Below are 19378 nucleotides of genomic sequence, written 5' to 3' on the forward strand. Positions count from 1 at the left end.
GAAAATTTCTTGTAAGGCCCTTTGAAATATAGGATTGAATCCTATCCAATACTTTGAAATTTCTATGGAATGGACAATCCTATAGAGATTTTGAAGGAAATTTAGTAAGAGCTTCAACCTCTTGATAAATTTCCTTTGAGTCTATCTCTCTCATCCAATTCCTACGTTTTTCCTGCAGTTCAATCAAACGGTCATTCCCGTGTTTTCCTGCGTTTTACAATCCTCTGTTTTACACCTAAATTCCTATCAAAATCTTACGTTTTTCCTATTTCTATATTTTTTTTAATCATGCGATTCAGAGGGCCTTATATTGTATGTTATGTAGTGAGATTAAAATTCTTACCAAACCTGCTATGAAAATGACCATATATTATATAAATCAAATGTTTTCGAATGAGCAGAATCTGATACATTTAACAATTGACAAACTGATTCTGCTCGCCTCTGTCCCCTTTAAATTCAACTGCGTCGGTCGAAACAAACCCCAAAAAAAAAACAAAGAAAGAAAATCCCCCGATCCCCTTCTCTCTCCCGCGGCCGGCGGCGCGAGCGTCGGCGGCGGCGGAGCGGCGTCTCTGCTGCTGGAGCTGCTCTGAGCTGCTTGCTTGCTTGCACATTGCTGGTTGTCGCCGATGAAGCTGCTTCAGCGCGTCAACCCCACGGCAGCGGCGTCGCTCACGGCGCTCGCCGTCGTCGTGCTGCTCACGGCGTCGGCAAGCCGCCCTTCGTTCCTCCGGAGGTTCGAGCCCAGCATCGCGTCGCTGCCGAGGGCCGCCCGGCGCGCCGCGCCGGCGGACTGCGACATCTTCCGCGGCGAGTGGGTGCCCGCCACCGCCGCCGACGACGGCGCGGCGCCGTACTACACGAACGCCACCTGCGGGGAGATCCAGGAGCACCAGAACTGCATGAAGTACGGCCGCCCCGACCTCGGCTTCCTCCGGTGGCGGTGGCGCCCGGAGCGCTGCGAGCTCCCGCGGTTCGACGCGGCGGCGTTCCTGGACCTCCTCAGGGGCAAGTCCATGGCGTTCGTCGGCGACTCGCTCTCCAGGAACCATATGCAGTCTCTCCTGTGCCTCCTCTCCAAGGTAACAACAAAAACATTTTCGCACATTTCAGGATAAATTCGCGTCGAAATGTCATTTGTTTTTTTTCTTCTTTTGAAGGTGGAGAATCCGAGAGAAGTCCCCAAGACGGCGGATCCAGAGTTCAGGGCGGTGCGGTACGAGTCCCACAACTTCACCGTCGCCGTCTTCCGGTCGCCGTACCTCGTGACGGCGAACCAGTCGGACCCCGCCGGCGGGATGTGGGACCTCTACCTCGACGAGCCGGACGCCGCCTGGGCGACCGCCGTGGCGGGCTTCGACTACGTCGTCGTCTCCACGGGGATCTGGTTCAACCGCCCGACCATGTTCTACGAGCGCGGCCGCCTCGTCGGCTGCTACAGCTGCCGCCTCCCGGGCGTCCCCGACCTCACCCTCCGCTACTCCCTGCCCCTGGCGTTCCGCACCGCGCTGCGCGCGCTCACCGCCGCAAGCGTGTTCAACGGCACGGTGATCGTGCGCACGCTGTCGCCGACGTCGCACTTCGAGGGCGGCGAGTGGGACAAGGGCGGCGACTGCCGGCGCACGCGGCCGACCGCGGCGAGCGAGGCGCGGATGTCCGGGCTGGACGTGGACTTCCACGCGGCGCAGGTGGAGGAGTTCAGGAGGGCGGAGGCGGCGGCGGCGGCGAGCGGGAGCGCGGTGAGGATGCTGCTGATGGACGCGACGGCGGCGATGGTGGCGCGGGCGGACGGGCACCCGAGCCGGTACGGGCACTGGGCGCACGAGAACGTGACGCTGTACAACGACTGCGTGCACTGGTGCCTCCCTGGACCCGTCGATGTGTGGAACGAGATGCTGCTCCAGATGCTGCTGCGTCATCAATCGTGAAGAGTTTTCTGGTTCATCTTTGTAATTTTTCTCTCTCAAAATTTTCATATAGAAATAAGTTTATTTAACCCCTCAAATTCTATATATGGTGTTTAACTATGACATAGAAGTACCCTCCAATATTCACAGACAAGTGCCCTGCCGGTGCACTAGGAATTTAGTACTTGTACTTGCTTTTTTCTATCCGTGAGTTTTGAGTGGGAGCAACTCTTTTTCTAGGATGGGGTGGGTCTTTTTTTCTGGAAATGTTGTTTCTCGGAAAGGAATGCACGGTACGATCGGATGGCTACCGACGAGTGAAACCCGGCAGTTCCGTCGTATCGTGCAAAGGCGGAACAGGACGGGAGAGGATGAGCAACGAACGGAATGCACGCACGCATGGATGGATGGCGTGCGCCGGCGCGCGTCCGGTTTGCAGTGGATGCCAACTGAATGGATGGCACCAGTTTTGTCATATGCCAGCGCTGACTAGTATCACCTGGAGTACCAGGGCAGCAGCAGTGCGTCACACATTTTGGCCCAAGCTCACTTCCGCCGCAGTCACCATATTCCCTTCTCCTAGATTGTCGCCGCCATCTTCCCTTTCCTCCCAGGCCATCGCCGCCGCCATCTTCCTTCCCCCCCCCCCCCCTCCCCCCTTGGCTAGTGCCGTCACCACCCCGTCGAGCTCACCAAATCCGACACGGCACCGCTTTGAGGATGTTAACAGTGAATTTTGGCAAGCCTGGAGTAGTCATCGGCTTAGAGTCAGCATCGGCTTTGAAGTCCTGAGATTAGCTGATGAGAGTTGTCAAGTCGTCAGTCGTCGGATTCTTGCTATATTCGGTTAAGGAAATTGATCTATCAAAGGAAGCTTATTCAGAAGAGACCGAGTTCAAAGAAAATACGGCATGGCAAGTTATATATTAATTAGGAATAGTTTGTTAGTTTCCTTTTATCTTTAGGAAAGTGTGTTTGGTGGCCTATAAGGACTTTATCTTTTCCTTTTATCTTTAGGAAAGTTTCTTTCTTGTCCGACAAAGACTTGTATCAACCCATGGGTATAAATATGTACACCCGGGGTCTATGTAATCTATCACTACGATCAATATAATTCGGCGCATCGCCACCCTTTTTACTTCTACTTTTATTTTATCGTCCGGCGGGACTTAGCACCTGACGCGGGGCTACATCGGTGTTCGATCTCTGGCTAAGGGGAAAGTCCAATGTTCCGCCGGCCCAAGCAATTGTATCGTTTACATCGGCGTCGTTCAAGGCTGCATCAGTACATTCGACCTCTTGGATTGCTCTGGTTTGGATGATATATTTGCCTACCTATTTATCATATGTCTCTGTTAATCTAGTCTTAGCATATCAATTTAGCTCTATCGGCTGCTTCTCGTTTTAGGGTTTCTACCGGTATCGGCTAAATCGCGTTGCTAGATTAGATTAGCTTAGACATCTACCACCCTGAAAACTCAGTCAACGGCTTGATTGTCTAGATATTGTGTTTCTTTTCATACTTAGTACTGCATCAGTTAAGTTTGATCTACTAAGTTGTGCTTAGAACCATAATCTCTAGCCTACTTTTTGATTGCCAATAAGGGTTTCATCGGGGTTTCAACCGGTGAGTTATCTGAATATTGCATCGGCTCATAAGGATTGCATATACATATGAGTTGGATTTAGCCGATGACAATAAAGGTTTCATTGATCTATCTAATCTTGAGGATTTCATGACATCGGACCTCCAGCCGATGTGTGCTTTAACCTTCGGATCGATGCTTATTTATCATATCATTGCTAGCCGATTGGTATATATTGGATTATATTGTTATTTTATTATATAATCATTAGCTGATTGCCACTATATCATTATCTACATTGGACATATAGGATTGCTTAAACCCTATCGCTATCGGCTGGTATCGGCATTGGCTATTATCGGCTATCGGCTGGAACTACTCCATCGGCTTGTCAGCCGATCGGCTGTTTTGATCTACTATTTGCATATATTGTCAGTTGTAGGATCAAACTGACTGGCACGCCCGCATCTCATCAAGATTTGGACCTGCACTGGAGCTAAGCAGATCTCCCAGGCCGGTGTGTTCGATTTTTTCGCCAACAGAGGACAACGTGGTGGCCTCGCCGGCAACTGCCGCCGCCTCATACGGGATGCGGGGGCGTCGCATGGGGCCATGGCCTGCCTACAAGTTCTGACGAAGAACGGGTGACTTAATTTGGCTCCACGGGCTTGGATTGGGAACGCTACGCATGCATCTAGGGAGGAATATCTGACGTGGATGGTTAGAACAGAATGCCACCTCACTGCACTATGAACGCCCTCATCGAGCACCTCCCAATGATAGTCCAGTAGGCCTGGCCTGGTGTACGAACTGCGAACCAACCTGAATAGCAACACAACTCCCCATGGCGTGCGAACAACCATGAGCTCCATTTTAAAAGCAGTCATAAGTTTACATGTCTAACTTTGATCATCCGTCTTATTTAAAAATTTTTATGATTAGCATTTTTTGTTGTTATTAGATGGTAAAACGTGAATAGTACTTTATACATAACTTATTTTTTAAATATTTTTTAAATATAATAGACGATTAAAATTCAACATAAAACTCATGGTTGTACTTAAGTACTAGGATGGATGGAGTAATACTACTACCTCTCTACCAGAATCATCTTTTTTTCTGTAGGAACAGAGAAACAGTGCACCAAAAACCTGTTTACTTCCTTGTCACGTCCAACAATCACTGGCTTTGGGGCCTTAGACTTCGTGCCCACTTGCCCAGTGGCCTCGGCTAGCCGTGAAACGCGGAGTACTTCCCCGACTTCCTCGTGGACGTGTCGGGCGCTTTAGTTGGACTGGCACGGCGCGGGGTGCTCTCGCGCGCCGCGACCCACGGAGACGCAAGGATTGGATGATGGATCCTAGTTCCGGTTTAGGGGCTTATTTGTAATGTAGGAATACAAAATCATAAAAATAGAAAAAAAATGCATAAATCGGATAGAATTGTATATGAAAAACATAGAATTAAAAAACATAGAAAAAATGCACACACATTGTTCAGAACACAGGAGTAGAGCAAAACATAAGACTTTCGCTATTTGAGTATAACAAATAGTTTTTCTTTAATAATAGAATAGAATAAAACCATCCCGGCCTTTACTCCGAGATTTACAGCCAATTATTACAATGAAACACTCAACACGAATGCAGACCAATGAAACTTATAAAGGCTAATGTAGCCATTAAAGCACAAACAAACTTAAAAATAAAAACCTGTCAACACAATATAAAGAGTGTTCAATTATTGAATCCATATTTATAAACTTCCATCCAAAGTTGACAAAAAGTTGCACAACCATTGTATCAAGATTATGATATGTAACTCTTTTTTTTCGCTTGACAAGTGTTGGAATAGGCTCATTTTGAGGTCATATGCATTGATTTGTCTTGAAGTTCTCAAAGGAAAATGAAAAAGAGGTCATCGTGAATGTTCAGTTTCCTATGGAATTCATATAAAATCATAGGTGAAGGGAAAAAAATCCTCCAATATTTTCATACCCGATTCCTCCAAACTGAATGAGTGAATAGTACTTAAATCCTATAGGAACTGAATCCTCCAATTTTCCTAAAGTTCCTAACGTCAGAAAAGCCATATCCAGTTTGATCTTTCCAAATCAAAATCTATACTACCTCCGTTCCAATTTTTTTTTAAAAAAAACTCAACTTCTAAAGTTTAAATCTTGTCACATAAAAAACCAACTTTTGCCATTATACTTATCCTTAGTACATAAAACGAGAAGTTTTCTCCATTCAATATCCTTTACCTACATATCACTATTATTACTTTTCTCAATAATAAGATGTATTTTGTTTATTTTTATTCTTCACTAATTTCATCTGACATAGTAGGAATATTTTTTTATGGGATAGGGAGAGTAAACTCCGAAATGATGGAGTCAGTGTCCTGAGTCCTTATGAACTATCAATAGGAGTATACTTTTTTTAGAGGGTCAGTAGGAGTATACTTGCGACAAAGCTAATTGGTGACGTGCGTTTCAGGCTCATAAGGACCAGCATAGCCACACATTTTGTTTTTGACTTTTCTTTTTTCAGTCGGCAACAACCTTATCTTTTCCCGGAGGCGCTAAATCTTATCGTAACTAATCATATTAGTTTTGGATATAACGATAATTAAGGTAATATTTTCTTTCTTTGAAGGTTTTTTTTACTAGGAGTAACAGATTGAAAGAAATCTATACGTGAAAGAAACATTCAAATAAAATCTAAAACTTTTTATTAAAAACTAAAAGTCATACAAAAAATTTAAAACATTCAACTTAAAATTTCAAACTATAAACCCAAATTTTGAAAATTTTCAAGTCAAATTATGAACTTTCATGTTAAACTTTGAAAACTTTCAACTCAATATTTAAACTTCGAGGTCAAATTTTGTAACTCTCAACTCGAAATTTAAATTTTTAAGTCAAATTTTCAAAACTTTTCATCTCAATTTTGAAAAAGTTTAACTGATATTTGAAAACTTTAAACTCAAATTTTAAAACTTTCAACTCAAAATTTAAAAACTTTCAACTCCATATTTGAAACTTCCAATTTAAATTAGAAGATTTTTAAGTCAAGATTTGAAAACTTTCAACTTAAAGATTTAGGGTGTGTTTGGTTCTAGGCCACACATTGCCATGCTTAAGCTTAAGTACAAGGCTAGCCAGAGTTTGTGGCAAAATTAGACTGTTTGATTTATGACTAAGGTGTGGCAAAATCAATGTGGCTGTTGTTTTGGATCGTTGCCACGAATGTATGGCAAGAAGTTGTGGTAGCTGTTTGGATTCCTCTTACAGAATGATAGAAATACCTCAATACTATAGTGGTGAGAATAGTACAGTACTATAGTGCTCCTATGCATCCCTATGAAAATAGAGAATTATTTTAAAAAATGATAAATGAACATGACACCTATAGTTTATTGGAAATAGGAGTTACCAATTTAGATGTACCTGGTGTCCCTTTGCCTCCACTGCCTCCGTTGCTTCTATAGGGCTTAGAAACTACTCAGATATGCACACACATACAACGAAAACCAGAGATCAACAGGTGCCATCTATTGGTGGTGACAGGAGATCGGAAGGCAGAAGGCCAAAGGAAGACTGCCTTTGGGAGAAGGCAGTACCTCTGCCCGTGAGCTCAACGAGCACGGCGGTGTGGAATGGCAGCCATGGAGCATGGCGGAAGGAGAGAGATGTGGTAAGATAGGGTTTGTTGTGTTGAACAAGGCAAGGGGGTGAATTTATCGCGGTAGTTGGTGATTTTTTTCGCCGATATGGCGCGCTACGGATGGTTGTGGTGGGGAAAAAGCCCGCCACACTTCTGCTGGAAAATATTGTGGTGGGAGGAGGTTTGGCTTGTGACGAGCATAGCTTTAGTAGTCAACCAAACACTTTCCAAAGAAATTGTGGCAATGTGTGGTGGGCAACCAAACACCTCCTTAAAAAACACGTACGCTGAAGATTAAAAAAAAAACAGAAAAAAACGCTCCGACGGAAGGGGGTGCCAAAATAGGAGAAAAATCGTAAAAAAAAAAAGAGAAGAAAACTTGTCTGCCGGGTGGGGGCGCCATCTCAGTTGCTGGTGCGTATGCACGAGATAGCCCCGTATACTTGTACAAAAAATGTTGGATTGACCGGGGCACTTCGAGAGAATGTACGCACGCGCGCTCACATGCTCGCCACGTCCGGATCCATCAACCACGTCTCCTCCACTTTCCCCCGCCGTTGACTTTCACATCTGTGTCAGTGGAGCTCGATCGATCGGCGACCTCCCACTACTTACACGGCGACATGGCGACGCCACCGGCGAGGCCTCGTCGGTAACCGTCATGAAGCGCCTCTCCATCCGCGGCCTCCTCGCCGGGGCTCGCCGGACCCGCCACGCCGTTGCCGCCAAGGCCACCACGTCCGTCCCGGCTCTCGTCGCGCTCCTCTTCTTCTTCGCCGCCGCCACCTTCTCGGTCTTCTCCCTCGGCTCCTTCCGTTGGCCTGGCGCCGCCGATGATGGCGGTGCGGCTGCCTGCGACGCCGCGCTGGCGCGGGGGCGGGGCGAGTGGATGCGCGACGCCGGCGCGGCGCCGTACTACACCAACGCGACGTGCGGGTTCATCCAGAACTACCAGAACTGCATGAAGCACGGGAGGCCCAGCATGGAGTTCTTGCGGTGGCGGTGGCGTCCCGGTGACGGCGGCGAGGGGTGCGAGCCGCTCGGGCCGTTCGACGCGGCGCGGTTCTTCCGGCTCGTGCGCGGGAGGTCGATGCTGTTCGTCGGCGACTCGCTGGCGAGCAGCCACGTGACGTCCCTCGTGTGCGCGCTGTCGCAGGTGGAGGCGCCGGCGAGGTCGCGCGACGCGGCGGCGGGGTTCGAGCACTGGCGCTTCCCGGCGCACGGCTTCGCCGTCGCCTACTTCTGGACGCCGTTCCAGGTCCGGTGGCGCCTGACGCGCGGCCCGCCGGAGGCGGTCGGTCCGGAACGGCAGGGCGAGGTGTTCGCCGGCCCGAGCGACCTCCACCTCGACGAGCCCGACGAGCGGTGGACGTCCGCCGCCAAGAGCCACGACTACGTCGTCCTCTCCGCGTCGCACTGGTTCGCGCGCCCCGCCGTGTACTACCAGCACGGCCGCGTCGTCGGCTGCCACGACTGCGGCGACAGCAACGCCACCGCCACGGCCATTGTCAAGCAGCCAGAGCACGCGCAGCGGGCGGCGTTCCGCGCCGTGCTCGGGGCGCTGGCGCGGCTGGACGGGTTCAACGGCACGGCGATCCTGCGCACGGTGGCGCCGACGCACTACGAGAACGGCGGGTGGTTCGACGGCGGGGAGTGCACCGCGACGCGGCCGGCCAGCGAGAGCGAGGACGGGGCGGCGCCGGAGATGGCGGCGACGGAGGCGGAGTTCTACCGGGCGCAGGTCGAGGAGTTCGCCGCGGCGGCGGCGGCGGCGGCGGCGAGGAACGGCGGCAAGCGGGCGCGGCTGAGGCTGATGGACGTGACGCGGATGATGCTGCTCCGGCCGGACGGGCACCCGGACCGGCACGGGCATGGCGGCGGCGAGCACGACGGATTCGAGATCGACTGCCTGCACTGGTGCTTGCCCGGAGCGATCGACGTGTGGAACGACCTGCTGCTTCAGATAATCGCATCCTCATGACAACGCTACCTGACGTGACACTCAGCAAAGCACAGACAAATATGGAGCAATGTAGATGAAAATTTCCCTTGGATTTGCTTTTTTTTTTTTTTTTTTTTTTGTCTTTGCCTCGTTGAGTTGCGGAATCAGATGCTTAGATATATTGATCTGAGTATAGATTTTTTTCAGTTTATGATCGTTTTGCTTCGGCACAATGGCTTAGATTGGAAAGAGTGGGTGGCACCTGAGAAGCCATGGGCAGGGACTGCGGTCCCGTGCAATCATCTCGACGAGGAACTATTTGCGGCAACAGCAACCATAACAGTTGGGGATGGCAAACAGTGTGCTTTTAGAGCTCGAAGTGGCTAGAAAATCAAACCCCACGGAGGATTGCACCTGCTATTTTCGCAGCCTCAAAAAAAAAAAAGAAAGCAATTGGATTCGAGACATTGACATCCTGTGATTCACAGAGAAGGAACATTTGCAACAATTCGTGCGACTTTGATCTAGCGTCAGGATAATGACCCCTCTAAATTACGAACGGAATGGCATTCGGTGGAACCTCACGGCAAATAGACAATACTCGTCAAATTTCGGCAAATTTGGCTTACAGACTTCGGTTCCTCGGGGCCACGAGAACTGCTTTCAACCAATCGATCTAGAAATCATGGGCCCCTTCGAAGTGCAAGTTCTTCTCCTAGCTCATTGTCCAAAATAGAGTGTGGACAGCGGACGGGTTGGAGCGAAGAGGGTGGAAAAATCAAAAGATCTACCCATTGTGTTGTACTGTCGACAAATATGCAGTTCACCTACCAGCAAAATGTAGGGCCACAAAGAGAATATGGGCAGAGATCCAGAGATGGACTAGCACGTACCTACAATGAACAAGTGGAATGATTGTCACTCAGTCAAACAATAGTGGAATCTTGTGCTCGAGTCCCCCAATAACCCTCACCAACCACTTAGAACTCTGGTGATTCTGGTATCTTCGGAAGTGTGGTGCGAACGTAATGCAAGAATATTATGCCACAAAGCATCAACGTCAACCTCAATCCTAGCCAAGATCAAGGAGGAAGCAAGAGCATCTAGACTCTAAGAGTTCGGAATTTTGGGAGATATCTTCTAAGAATTCTCTTTTTCCAGGTATGTCGTCTTGACAGACCCTATACATAACTTTTTATAATTTTCTTCTACTCTATCGATATACGAGGCAAAGACGTAAAGCTTTTGCCATCCCTTCAAAAAAAAATTAAAGGCTCAACCCCATATAGCACTAGCACACTGCACACTTTGACCACTAAATACGTCCTCATGTTAAATCTCAAGGTAAATACAAGTTTCTTGCCGAGTCTAGATCTTAAATCTGGAGTTTTATCACAAGACTCTAAGCTCAGTTGGCGTCTCAGTTGGTTGTTTTGACGCCAAAAGCATCGCATTGTTTGAACGACAACCTGAAATTTTGACATTCAAAGTCACTCAAGAACTGCGGACCAAGAACAAGAAGTGAAAGGCCATGGTTTAAAGCCAGCCGGTCAAATCATTCTTACGCTTTAAGCTCACCCAGACAACAGTCAAAATGTAAACCATTTCACTCATCAGAAGTAAACAAATTTGTCAAAAGAGACCACGTCCAAACGAACTTCTTTTATCCAAAAAGACAACACCATATCAATATTCTGGATACGATTTAATGGGCTGGAGATCTATAATATGGCTCGAGTTCTCCTTTTCACATATACTTACTATACACAGAAATATTTGCCTCAATCTCACACAAGTACAAGCATATATGTGCATGTTGAGATCTCACCAGTATTCTGTTAGGGCTTTATGGCACATGAGCTACTAGCATTCAACAAAGTATTCAATGAACCATCACAGCCGCGCTGCTATTCAGTGATCAGACTTCAGCATAGTTTGGATTGAGAAGACAGATACAATAGTGAAAAGAACTGCCGCTGAATAGCAGTTGGTAACCAAGAAAGGGATTTAGCACTCAAGAGTCAAGACTCCAACAAATCCATGGAAAAAGGCTTAGCCAGGTTCGATTCTACTTGCCTCAAAGGATTGCTTTATGAATTCATCTTATATTGTATCAAAGTCAGCATCCAATAACCAGTTGCCGAACCAAAAGTCACGTTAAATTTTCTTGCGCAATTAACTGTAAACCACTGAAAGATGGATGCCACATGATAAACCGCTGGAAAATACAATGCCAATTGTCGCACAGTTATCCTAAAAATAAACCCCTCGCATCTTCCATTGGAAACATGGTGAAACAAATACCAGCTTCTTCCATGCGACTAGAGAGGCCACTACTCTACTGAAAAGCCGCATCTTTATTACTCCTTTGATGTTATAACCAGTAGGCCCAGCGCGCCGATCAGAAGGTACTGCAGCAAGAGAAATCGTATATCAGTCAGTCAGAAATGCTTCCCAAGTTTTAAGAGACCTATCGAGCTGCAATGGTACTGCTTAATTTTTGTGCTATCATTGATAGAGAGAAGGAGCGAAGAGTTATATGACGGAACAAATTGTCGCCTATGAACAGGCATTCATTGTTTAATCTCAAGGTCAATCAGTATACTGAGAAAGGATGAGCATACCTTAATAATTGGCTTCTCAGTCATGATAATTGTAACCCATCCAACATATGGCAGAAAACTGTTCTCGCATAACAAAACATAAGATCAGGCAAAATATATTTCATTAAGTGTGAAGGCACATAAGTGTTGTCAAAGTCGAGGACACTCACCCAACAGCTCGCCCCATAATATGATGTTGCTGAAGCCAAAGCTGCCCATGTGCATACAGAAGTCGGTCATCCCCAAAATTGTTATCACCTGAAAGGCAGCTCATCAGTTACAAACAAACATTGCTGTATCCACGGTATGTTATACATTGTTAGCAGGTGATTACTACTGCCAATGCTTTACCAGTCACCACTATAACCACTGGTGAGAAACTTATGGTGTTCAAATAGAAAATGATGGATACCTTTTGTGAGGATGTCAACTTCTGCACTCTCCTGGCGTTCATGAACCTATACCAAGAGAATGATAAGCTCCATTGTATAGGGGAAAGATCATAAAAGACATCTGAAACAAATGGGATAATATAATGACTTGAAATTTATTACCTTGATCACACGGTGAACAATTGGAATTTCACGGCCCTACATAGAAAGCAGAAAACAGCCAAATACAATACAATGAGATATAGAAATACAGTAAATTCATGATGTACAATGTACAATGTTTCAGTAAGACTTACATCAACATTAAAAACAACTATTTCTCCAGTGCGGATAGGGTCTTTGCTCATGTGCAAAAACAGGATGTCACCCTGAAAGCAGATAACAATTCATTCATGAACAATGCTAAATGCATACAGTGCATTAAAGGGTAAAAAGTGACTTCTTGGTGAAAGTTGAACACAGATGGGAATAAATTGCTGTTTAAAGAAAATTTTGGGAAATGAATGAACCCGAAGTTTTAAGGAATGTAAAATAAGGCAACAAGGCATTTGTTCACCATTTGCAAACCAATATAAATTACAGGAAACCATATATCGTCCTATCTTATTAAAAAAAGGAAATTCCCTTTTTTATTTGTTGCAGATGGAACTTCTGAAATTTAGATTTGTCCCTTATAACTGAGAAATTCAGCGTATGCACAAAAAACAAATATTACTGTAAATCCCCGTATGTAAAGACCAAAGATTGCGAATGCACAAATATAAGTATAATATGGCTCTTATATTGTCTAAGGAAGCAACTTACTCTTTTAAATCCAGGTTCCATGCTACCAGAAAGAACCACCACCACTGGAGATTCACTACCTGTTACAACTATTAAACCCTTCCATATGATCAATGCAGAGGTAACAATCATACCTGCCAAGAGAAACATTTGAAGCTATCATATATGCTGTTGCATCAACAATAAATATATATAACATAAGAGCAGCAGAAGTCTAACCTAACTGATAAAAACATACTAAGCAGTACTACCTCCGTCCCAAAAAGAATTCATTTTTAGCCTATCTCACACATACCAATATAAAACCAAAAAGACCATAATACCCTTCACTTTCTCAGAACTCTAATGTATTCGTTCCGCACTTTGTCAAACTTCAATGCATATGTCCCTCTTTTTTTCTCAAACTCCAAAATGCACTGACTGCTTCAAAGATGAAGTCTTTGTGGGGCAAATGAAGAAGGCAAAAGGTGAAGCTTTGTGGGACAGAGTGAGTAAATTCTATGTGCTCCTTTTGCCTAATATCACATTTTGTAACTCGATCTTTTGTCAGTTTTGTAATGAGGAAGAATCAATTCAACACTTGTTCTTTAACTGTCCAATGGCCAAATTGATTTGGAATGTAGTAATTAATGCACTCAATCTGAAACTTGGTGTGAGTATACAACACCTGTTTGGGCAATGCCGCAATGGTTGAATGGTTTTGAGAAGAACATGAAACACTCAGTGGTTGTAGGGGTGGCTGCAGTTATTTGGGCCATTTGGAAATTTAGGAGCAATGCTTGTTTTGAGAATAAACTCCCAAAAGACCCTACTGAGGTAGTTTTTCTGACTTGTCACTGGATTTAAACCTGGGCTGTGTTGCAGACATTGGAGGCAAATCGAGAAAAACTTCTGCTGGGGGCCAGATTAATAAGGCAAGTGGCAAGTGACATTTTCAACTCCAAATTCGGTTGGGGGACGGGGATCATAAGACTAGAGGGCTAAAGACATCAAGTGAAAGATGGGTCCTGTGGTGTGCACTGCTGAATAGGAATAGTTGTGTGTTTTGCTGAATATTTTGCTGTCATGCCGGGAGATCCTTCAGATCTTAAACTGTAACCCTAGACCCTTTTGTTTTTCCTTCTTTATCTTCCTTTCGCTTTTTGTTTTCTAGGCTTAAGTAACTCAGCAAGAACTTGTAGCACTATCTCATTTCTGGTAATGGAAATGGGGGCCCTGATGCCCTAGCTTTAAAAAAAAGGAATAAGAAGTTTCTAAGGTTAAAACCCACTCATATGTGAAAAGATTCCTCTATAAAACATGCATATTTTTACAGTTAACATTAAACAAGAGTTGTTTCCCGAATCCATTTTTGTTACCCAGATCCGTATGATTCCTTAGAAAAATCTACTCCCTCCATTCCATATTATAAGATGTTTTGGGTTTGTCCTAAGACAAACTTCTTTAAGTTTTACCAACTTCATAGAAAAGTATAGCAGCATTTCCAACACAAATCAAATATACTACAATTCAATAGTGGATTTAATTAAACTAATTTGGTGTTATAAATGTTGCTATGTTTTTATAAAAGTTTAGTCAAACTTAAAGTAGTTTGACTTGGGACAAACCCAAAAGTCTTATAATATGGATCAGAGGGAATAGTTAATAGAGCTCATAGAACTAGATCAAGAATCCCAAAAGACTTCCCTACCCCAGCGTTACCAGCGAAATCAAACCCAACAGAACTAAGAATAGACCACTCCCAAAGAAACTCTCCTGGAATCACAAGGTAAATACCCAAGCCTAAATCAAGAAGTAGTGGACCCAATCCACTTATCTGTGAGCAAAATAATCACTGAGGCAAAAGAGGCAAGGTTGCACCTAAGCTGATGATTTGCGCCAGCACCTGGCGGACCTGCATCGAGCGGATTGACTCTATCGTGTCGCCGATGAACCCCATCTCTCTCCAGCAGGACTCTGCAGTTGCTAAGTGTCAAGGGCAGGCTTCAACACACTGCAGAAAAACAAAAAAGTATTAGAGAAAACTGGAAATAGATGTCCATAATTAATATGTATTTATGTCATATGGAGTAATATCTCCATAATCCATTATATCTCAATGTCTCAACAAGTAACAAGCATTTCATCTAATTTTGATATGATTGCTGACTACTGTTGCCCATGCTAGGAACAAAAGAAACTGGAAGGAACTAGACAGCTAGCCAAACCAACAGCATCACTTTCTTTACCAACAACTGGGAGAGCAGAAGCATCAGGAGCTTCATAATACGTTTCGGCCAATCATAGGAAGATTCAACACAACTGCTAGCAGAACAATAAGATGTTGAGCACATGATCTTCTTTTACCCAAGTATGCAGCTTGATTTATCTGACGCACGAAAGAATGAGCAATCATGAACTCATCTTGGTTGGATTGATTTTCTAGTTCTGCCCATGGGACCAACACATGTGATTATTGTTTGTTCTAGGAGCTGATCAAAAGATTATTTACACTCTTGGTGCAACGAGGATCACTTCTTCGCAATGTTTTTTCTTCACTGCTGGTACGTTGTCACCTCGAATCTGAGCAAACACCAACCGAACCCAACAGGAATCAATCAACCGCAGATACGGGGGCAAGCCAACGCGTGGGTGGTGCTTGCTACGATGCGTCTACTTCCACAACATGAACTCCAGGTCATGAGCGCGCGATGCGAATGCGAGCGGTACAAATCCTGAGTGGAGAGGGCGAGGCAAGGCCCTCTGCTTCGCTTCGATCTAGGGCTTTGGCAGTGGCGCTCGTCGGCGGCGGCGGCTGGGAGCGAGGCGAGGTGGCGTCGGCCGGTGAGAGAGGATCCGGTAGGATGCGGAGGAGGGGGAGTTGCGGGGTCGCGCGGGGGGGGGGGGGGGGGGGGGGGAAGTTTTGTGGGGGAGGGCGCACCTGGGGGGGTCGGCCGATCTGCAGCTTGGAGGCGCGCCGGAGATCGAGGAGGAAGCTGAAGCCCGCGGCGAGTAAGCAGCCGGCAGAGACTCCGGGTTGCGCGCCACCCGCGACCGGCGACGACCGGCGACGGCGACGAGGAGGAGAGCGACACCCGGGCGGGGAGAAGACGGAGGAATATGCTTCGCTTGTATCCAAAAGAAATGGTTAAGTGACATTATTATAAATTTGCTGATTTTAAAAAATTTATTCAAATAGAGTAAATTGGAATCATGCCAATGTAACATCCAAAATCATATATATGTCAATTTATACATCTGAAACTAAATCGTTTTGTTGTTACCGTATTTCCATATGGACCAAAATACATATGCCCCTTACAAATCAAGCATTGAACAACAACATGACCTTCCTCCTATCAACTTCACAATTTGATGCTTTAGATCTAATCAAAATTTCAAATCTAAAGTATGAAATTGTTATACAAAACTTGTGTACAAAATGATTGAACTTCGTGTAAAAAAATATACATGAAAAAGAAGAACAAATGTAGGGGAAAAAAAAAGGGCGATGGAAGAGTCGGGTTGTTGTTCATGACCACCGGCAGCCACCGTACTCAGCATTGCTCATCGGTGCCACCCTCCAAATCTGCTCCCTCTGTGCCACTCGATCTGTCATCGCCGAGCGCATCCACAGTAGCGGATGGAGCTGGTGAGGAGGGATCATCATACACGATGACTGCCCGTTCCAGTCAACTGCTGCCCATCCCCTCCATTGCTAGCATCGGCAGCTTCCACCGACACGAGCAATGTGGAGCTTGTCGCTACCATCGGACCGCACATCGTAGCTGCCGGACACGCCGTCCTCTATGCCGAAATCTTACCGTCACCACTGCCGCAATTGGAGCTTGCTTAGCAGCCATCGCCATTGCTGCTAGGCGCTAGCATGGGGCGATTAGGGGATCGATTTGGGATAGGGTTGTTAGATTTGGGGCTAGGGTTAAAAGATATGCTAGGGGTATTTTGGTCCATATAAAAATACAGTAGACAAAAAAAAGATTCAAAACACGTATTAGATGTATAGCAAGGCATGGGTACAACTTTTGTAGTGTCGTGAAACCGAATCCTCTTACATATATACGTGCTGTAACAATGTTACGAATCTTAAAACAAATATATGGTTCAAAATTATGTGAAAGCTACATTCAGGTTACATATAAATTACAATACAATTACACTATGATTATATTGTATTTTTAAGAATAAATTCACAGTTATCTATACTACTTTAAATGATGCTAGTGGTGGTGTCCGAGACTACCTCCAATACCACAAGTTGAATGCTTTTGCTTTGAGCATAGCATTATATGCCTAATCAACTAACTATGCGATAAACTTATAAGATTTTGCTTTTGCTTTTATCTCTTATAATATCCGTTGCAACGCGCCTTCTTGGCCCATGTGCCGCAGGCCCACTTTCGAAAACCCCCAACCCATATCGCGCAGTTCCCACTTCCATCTCGCCACGAGCGGATCTGCGCCTGCGCTCTCCCCCCCTCGCCGGCGGCAAGCCTATGGCGGCTCCCGGCTCCGGCTCCGGCGGCATCCCCATCAAGGTACACCTCTCCCTCCCCGCTGCCACCCTCCTCCCCGCCCGTTGCCGTCGCCGAGCGCTCGAGGAAGACGATTTTCGCCAAAATTTCTTGGAAATGGGGCTGCGCATCACACCCGCCGGCTGGTTCTTGCTTGAATTACGACCTGCCCGCCTGCCTCTGCGGGTTGCGGGATTAATTCCTCCTCCGCATCGTGTGGCAGCTGCTCGGGCTGTGGGCAGTTTCTGCATTTGGCGAATGCGGCGTGGGCAGTTTTAGGTTTCCTCGTGCTGGCGATTCTTGGCTACCGAAGATTTGGTGCACGCGCAAAGCAGATTGCATCTGTATACATAGTGCGTAGCTGTAATCCGTGAAGGACTAGGGGATGGATGGATCAGCTGTTTGTTTGTGTTGTTTCGTGGGATGGTATAATTGTGAATTGTGATGCGTATGGTGGCATACTTGGGCTGACGATTGTGGTTAGGCTTGCCGAGTTTGCTCATTTCATCCCATTCCCTCTTCTAATGCAGGCTGATCAGGACTCGGATGGCTCGGCGCAGAGCACTGCTGATATGACCGCTTTCGTGAGCATTAAGATCTTGCTCTGAGTTCACATTTTCTTTGAGCTATATAAATTGAGTTGTTTGTTGTTGCTGCTGCTGTACTTACTAGTGCATTTCTTGACAACTTATTTATTTTTGTTTTGCCCACTATTTATTTTGCAGGTGCAAAATCTTCTGATGCAGATGGTGAGTAACTTTGTTCACATGGCGGGGCGATGCGAATTTCATGCAATCACTTCACTTTTACTGAATTGTAACTTTCTTGCAGCAAACCAGGTTCCAATCTATGTCAGAGAACATCATTTCAAAGAATATCCTTCTAAACCAGTTCTCTTGTGCACTTTACTTCTTTAAATACATTCATTTAAGAGGAAGAATATATTCATTTAAAAGGAAGAATATTAACATGGTGAACCTTTAGTTCTGAGTGTGTAAGAATACTCTTGGGCATTTAAGATTATTGATGTGTGACATCTGTCCATTAGTCACTACACAAAAGAGGGACAAGTCCAAAAAGTTCCTGATTTTGGTAGTAACTTGAAATCCTTAAAAAGTATGATATTTGTGCCTTCAATCAGTACACTGGAACAGTTCTGATCGAGTATCTGAAACAGTTTAAATACATATAACTGGGAAAAGAAATTGCTGGGTTTGGGAGTTCCTGAGGCTTTTGCCTTTTTCGTTGAATTCCTGACATAAACAAGATCGTACTATCAACATATCTACCTGCTTTTGTACATAGTCCTTAACTAGTGCTCACTAGATGAAATGGGCGCAAGAATTGATGAGTTGGAGCAGAGCATCAATGACCTCAAGGTTGAGATGGGCACTGAAGGTATTACCCCAACTAAGCCAAAGGACGAAGAATCGAAGCCTGCGGGTAGCTCTGCCGAATGAAAGAAACAGAAGCAGTTGAAATGGTAGCATGCCATTCCAGATTTGATTTCCGTATCGACATCTCCAGCCATTCATCACTGACAAATTACATGCTGTAAGATCTTAGCAGGGCACTTTTATGCATCTGAGATTTGTGGTAGCAGTTGAGAATCTCTCTTATAGATGTTGTTGCATGTTTTACTGTGAACTTCTCTGTGGATATTGTACTGTACTGCGCAGAGCAATGATCATAATAGGTTTGTTTAGATTCATGCGCTTGCTTCTTCGTTTGCTGATCACCAGATGGATGGCGTGTTTTCCAGATGAAACCATGGACTTTCTGTAGCTGGTTGCTACCTATGTCATTGATTGGTTCCTAATTTCCTAACTAATGTTACGAGCATAGGATATAGCATGATGTGTTCCTTGTGAGTTGTGATGTGCTTATTTCTTAAGATTCTTGGCAATCTTAATATCGATTAAGTTTGGGTTATCTTCACTTTCCTGAGCACCCATCCGTGATGAGCTCGGGATCTAGTCTTGC

At 45.5% G+C, this 19378-nt stretch overlaps 4 protein-coding genes and 1 long non-coding RNA gene across 6 annotated transcripts; 3 read left to right on the forward strand and 2 right to left on the reverse strand.

Moving 5' to 3' along the window:
* Window positions 1–446: 446 nt before the first annotated feature.
* LOC4340736 (protein trichome birefringence-like 19) lies at window positions 447–2149 on the forward strand. Its single transcript, XM_015788734.3, has 2 exons — window positions 447–1085; window positions 1164–2149. Exons 1-2 carry the CDS (start codon window positions 633–635, stop codon window positions 1929–1931), a joined length of 1221 nt encoding a protein of 406 aa, XP_015644220.1. The 5' UTR covers window positions 447–632; the 3' UTR covers window positions 1932–2149.
* Window positions 2150–6689: 4540 nt separating this feature from the next.
* LOC136356929 (uncharacterized) lies at window positions 6690–7213 on the reverse strand. The gene is made up of 2 exons (XR_010741957.1): window positions 6948–7213; window positions 6690–6858 (listed from the first exon to the last, which is right to left on the reverse strand). It is a non-coding gene; the product is annotated as an uncharacterized lncRNA (long non-coding RNA).
* Window positions 7214–7720: 507 nt separating this feature from the next.
* Window positions 7721–9299, forward strand: LOC4340737 (protein trichome birefringence-like 19). Its single transcript, XM_015788732.3, has one exon. The coding sequence runs from the start codon at window positions 7826–7828 to the stop codon at window positions 9143–9145; it is 1320 nt and encodes a 439-aa protein (XP_015644218.2). The 5' UTR covers window positions 7721–7825; the 3' UTR covers window positions 9146–9299.
* Window positions 9300–11178: 1879 nt separating this feature from the next.
* Window positions 11179–15994, reverse strand: LOC4340738 (uncharacterized). Of its 2 annotated transcripts, XM_015789008.3 has the most exons (9): window positions 15805–15994; window positions 14745–14877; window positions 12906–13018; window positions 12398–12469; window positions 12264–12299; window positions 12122–12167; window positions 11880–11967; window positions 11731–11788; window positions 11179–11517 (listed from the first exon to the last, which is right to left on the reverse strand). In XM_015789008.3, the coding sequence occupies exons 2-9, from the start codon at window positions 14821–14823 to the stop codon at window positions 11467–11469; spliced, it is 543 nt and encodes a 180-aa protein (XP_015644494.1). In that variant the 5' UTR covers window positions 14824–14877; window positions 15805–15994; the 3' UTR covers window positions 11179–11466. The 2 variants fall into 2 exon arrangements, with proteins under 2 accessions (XP_015644494.1, XP_066167592.1); XM_066311495.1 differs by lacking the exon at window positions 12264–12299 and having other exon boundaries at window positions 12122–12188; window positions 12378–12469.
* Window positions 15995–17293: 1299 nt separating this feature from the next.
* On the forward strand, window positions 17294–19106 carry LOC4340739 (heat shock factor-binding protein). The gene is made up of 5 exons (XM_015786025.3): window positions 17294–17419; window positions 17926–17979; window positions 18121–18144; window positions 18227–18269; window positions 18719–19106. Exons 1-5 carry the CDS (start codon window positions 17378–17380, stop codon window positions 18853–18855), a joined length of 300 nt encoding a protein of 99 aa, XP_015641511.1. The 5' UTR covers window positions 17294–17377; the 3' UTR covers window positions 18856–19106.
* The last annotated feature ends 272 nt before the right edge of the window (window positions 19107–19378 follow it).

This window comes from Oryza sativa, chromosome 6 (assembly GCF_034140825.1).
Source record: "Oryza sativa Japonica Group chromosome 6, ASM3414082v1".
NCBI classification, from domain to species: domain Eukaryota; kingdom Viridiplantae; phylum Streptophyta; class Magnoliopsida; order Poales; family Poaceae; genus Oryza; species Oryza sativa.

Excerpts from the sequence above, each read along its gene's own strand:
- LOC4340739 (XM_015786025.3), top strand. The coding sequence starts at position 17,378 with ATGGCGGCTCCCGGCTCCGGCTCCGGCGGCATCCCCATCAAG. Across the intron at positions 17,420-17,925 it reads CCGGCGGCATCCCCATCAAG|GCTGATCAGGACTCGGATGG; the intron begins GTACACCTCTCC and ends CTTCTAATGCAG. Across the intron at positions 18,145-18,226 it reads AAAATCTTCTGATGCAGATG|CAAACCAGGTTCCAATCTAT; the intron begins GTGAGTAACTTT and ends ACTTTCTTGCAG.
- LOC4340738 (XM_015789008.3), bottom strand. The coding sequence starts at position 14,823 with ATGGGGTTCATCGGCGACACGATAGAGTCAATCCGCTCGATGCAGGTC. Across the intron at positions 12,168-12,263 it reads TTGTTCACCGTGTGATCAAG|GTTCATGAACGCCAGGAGAG; the intron begins GTAATAAATTTC and ends CTCTTGGTATAG. Across the intron at positions 11,518-11,730 it reads CTGAGAAGCCAATTATTAAG|TACCTTCTGATCGGCGCGCT; the intron begins GTATGCTCATCC and ends CTCTTGCTGCAG.
- LOC4340737 (XM_015788732.3), top strand. The coding sequence starts at position 7,826 with ATGAAGCGCCTCTCCATCCGCGGCCTCCTCGCCGGGGCTCGCCGGACC.
- LOC4340736 (XM_015788734.3), top strand. The coding sequence starts at position 633 with ATGAAGCTGCTTCAGCGCGTCAACCCCACGGCAGCGGCGTCGCTCACG. Across the intron at positions 1,086-1,163 it reads TCCTGTGCCTCCTCTCCAAG|GTGGAGAATCCGAGAGAAGT; the intron begins GTAACAACAAAA and ends CTTCTTTTGAAG.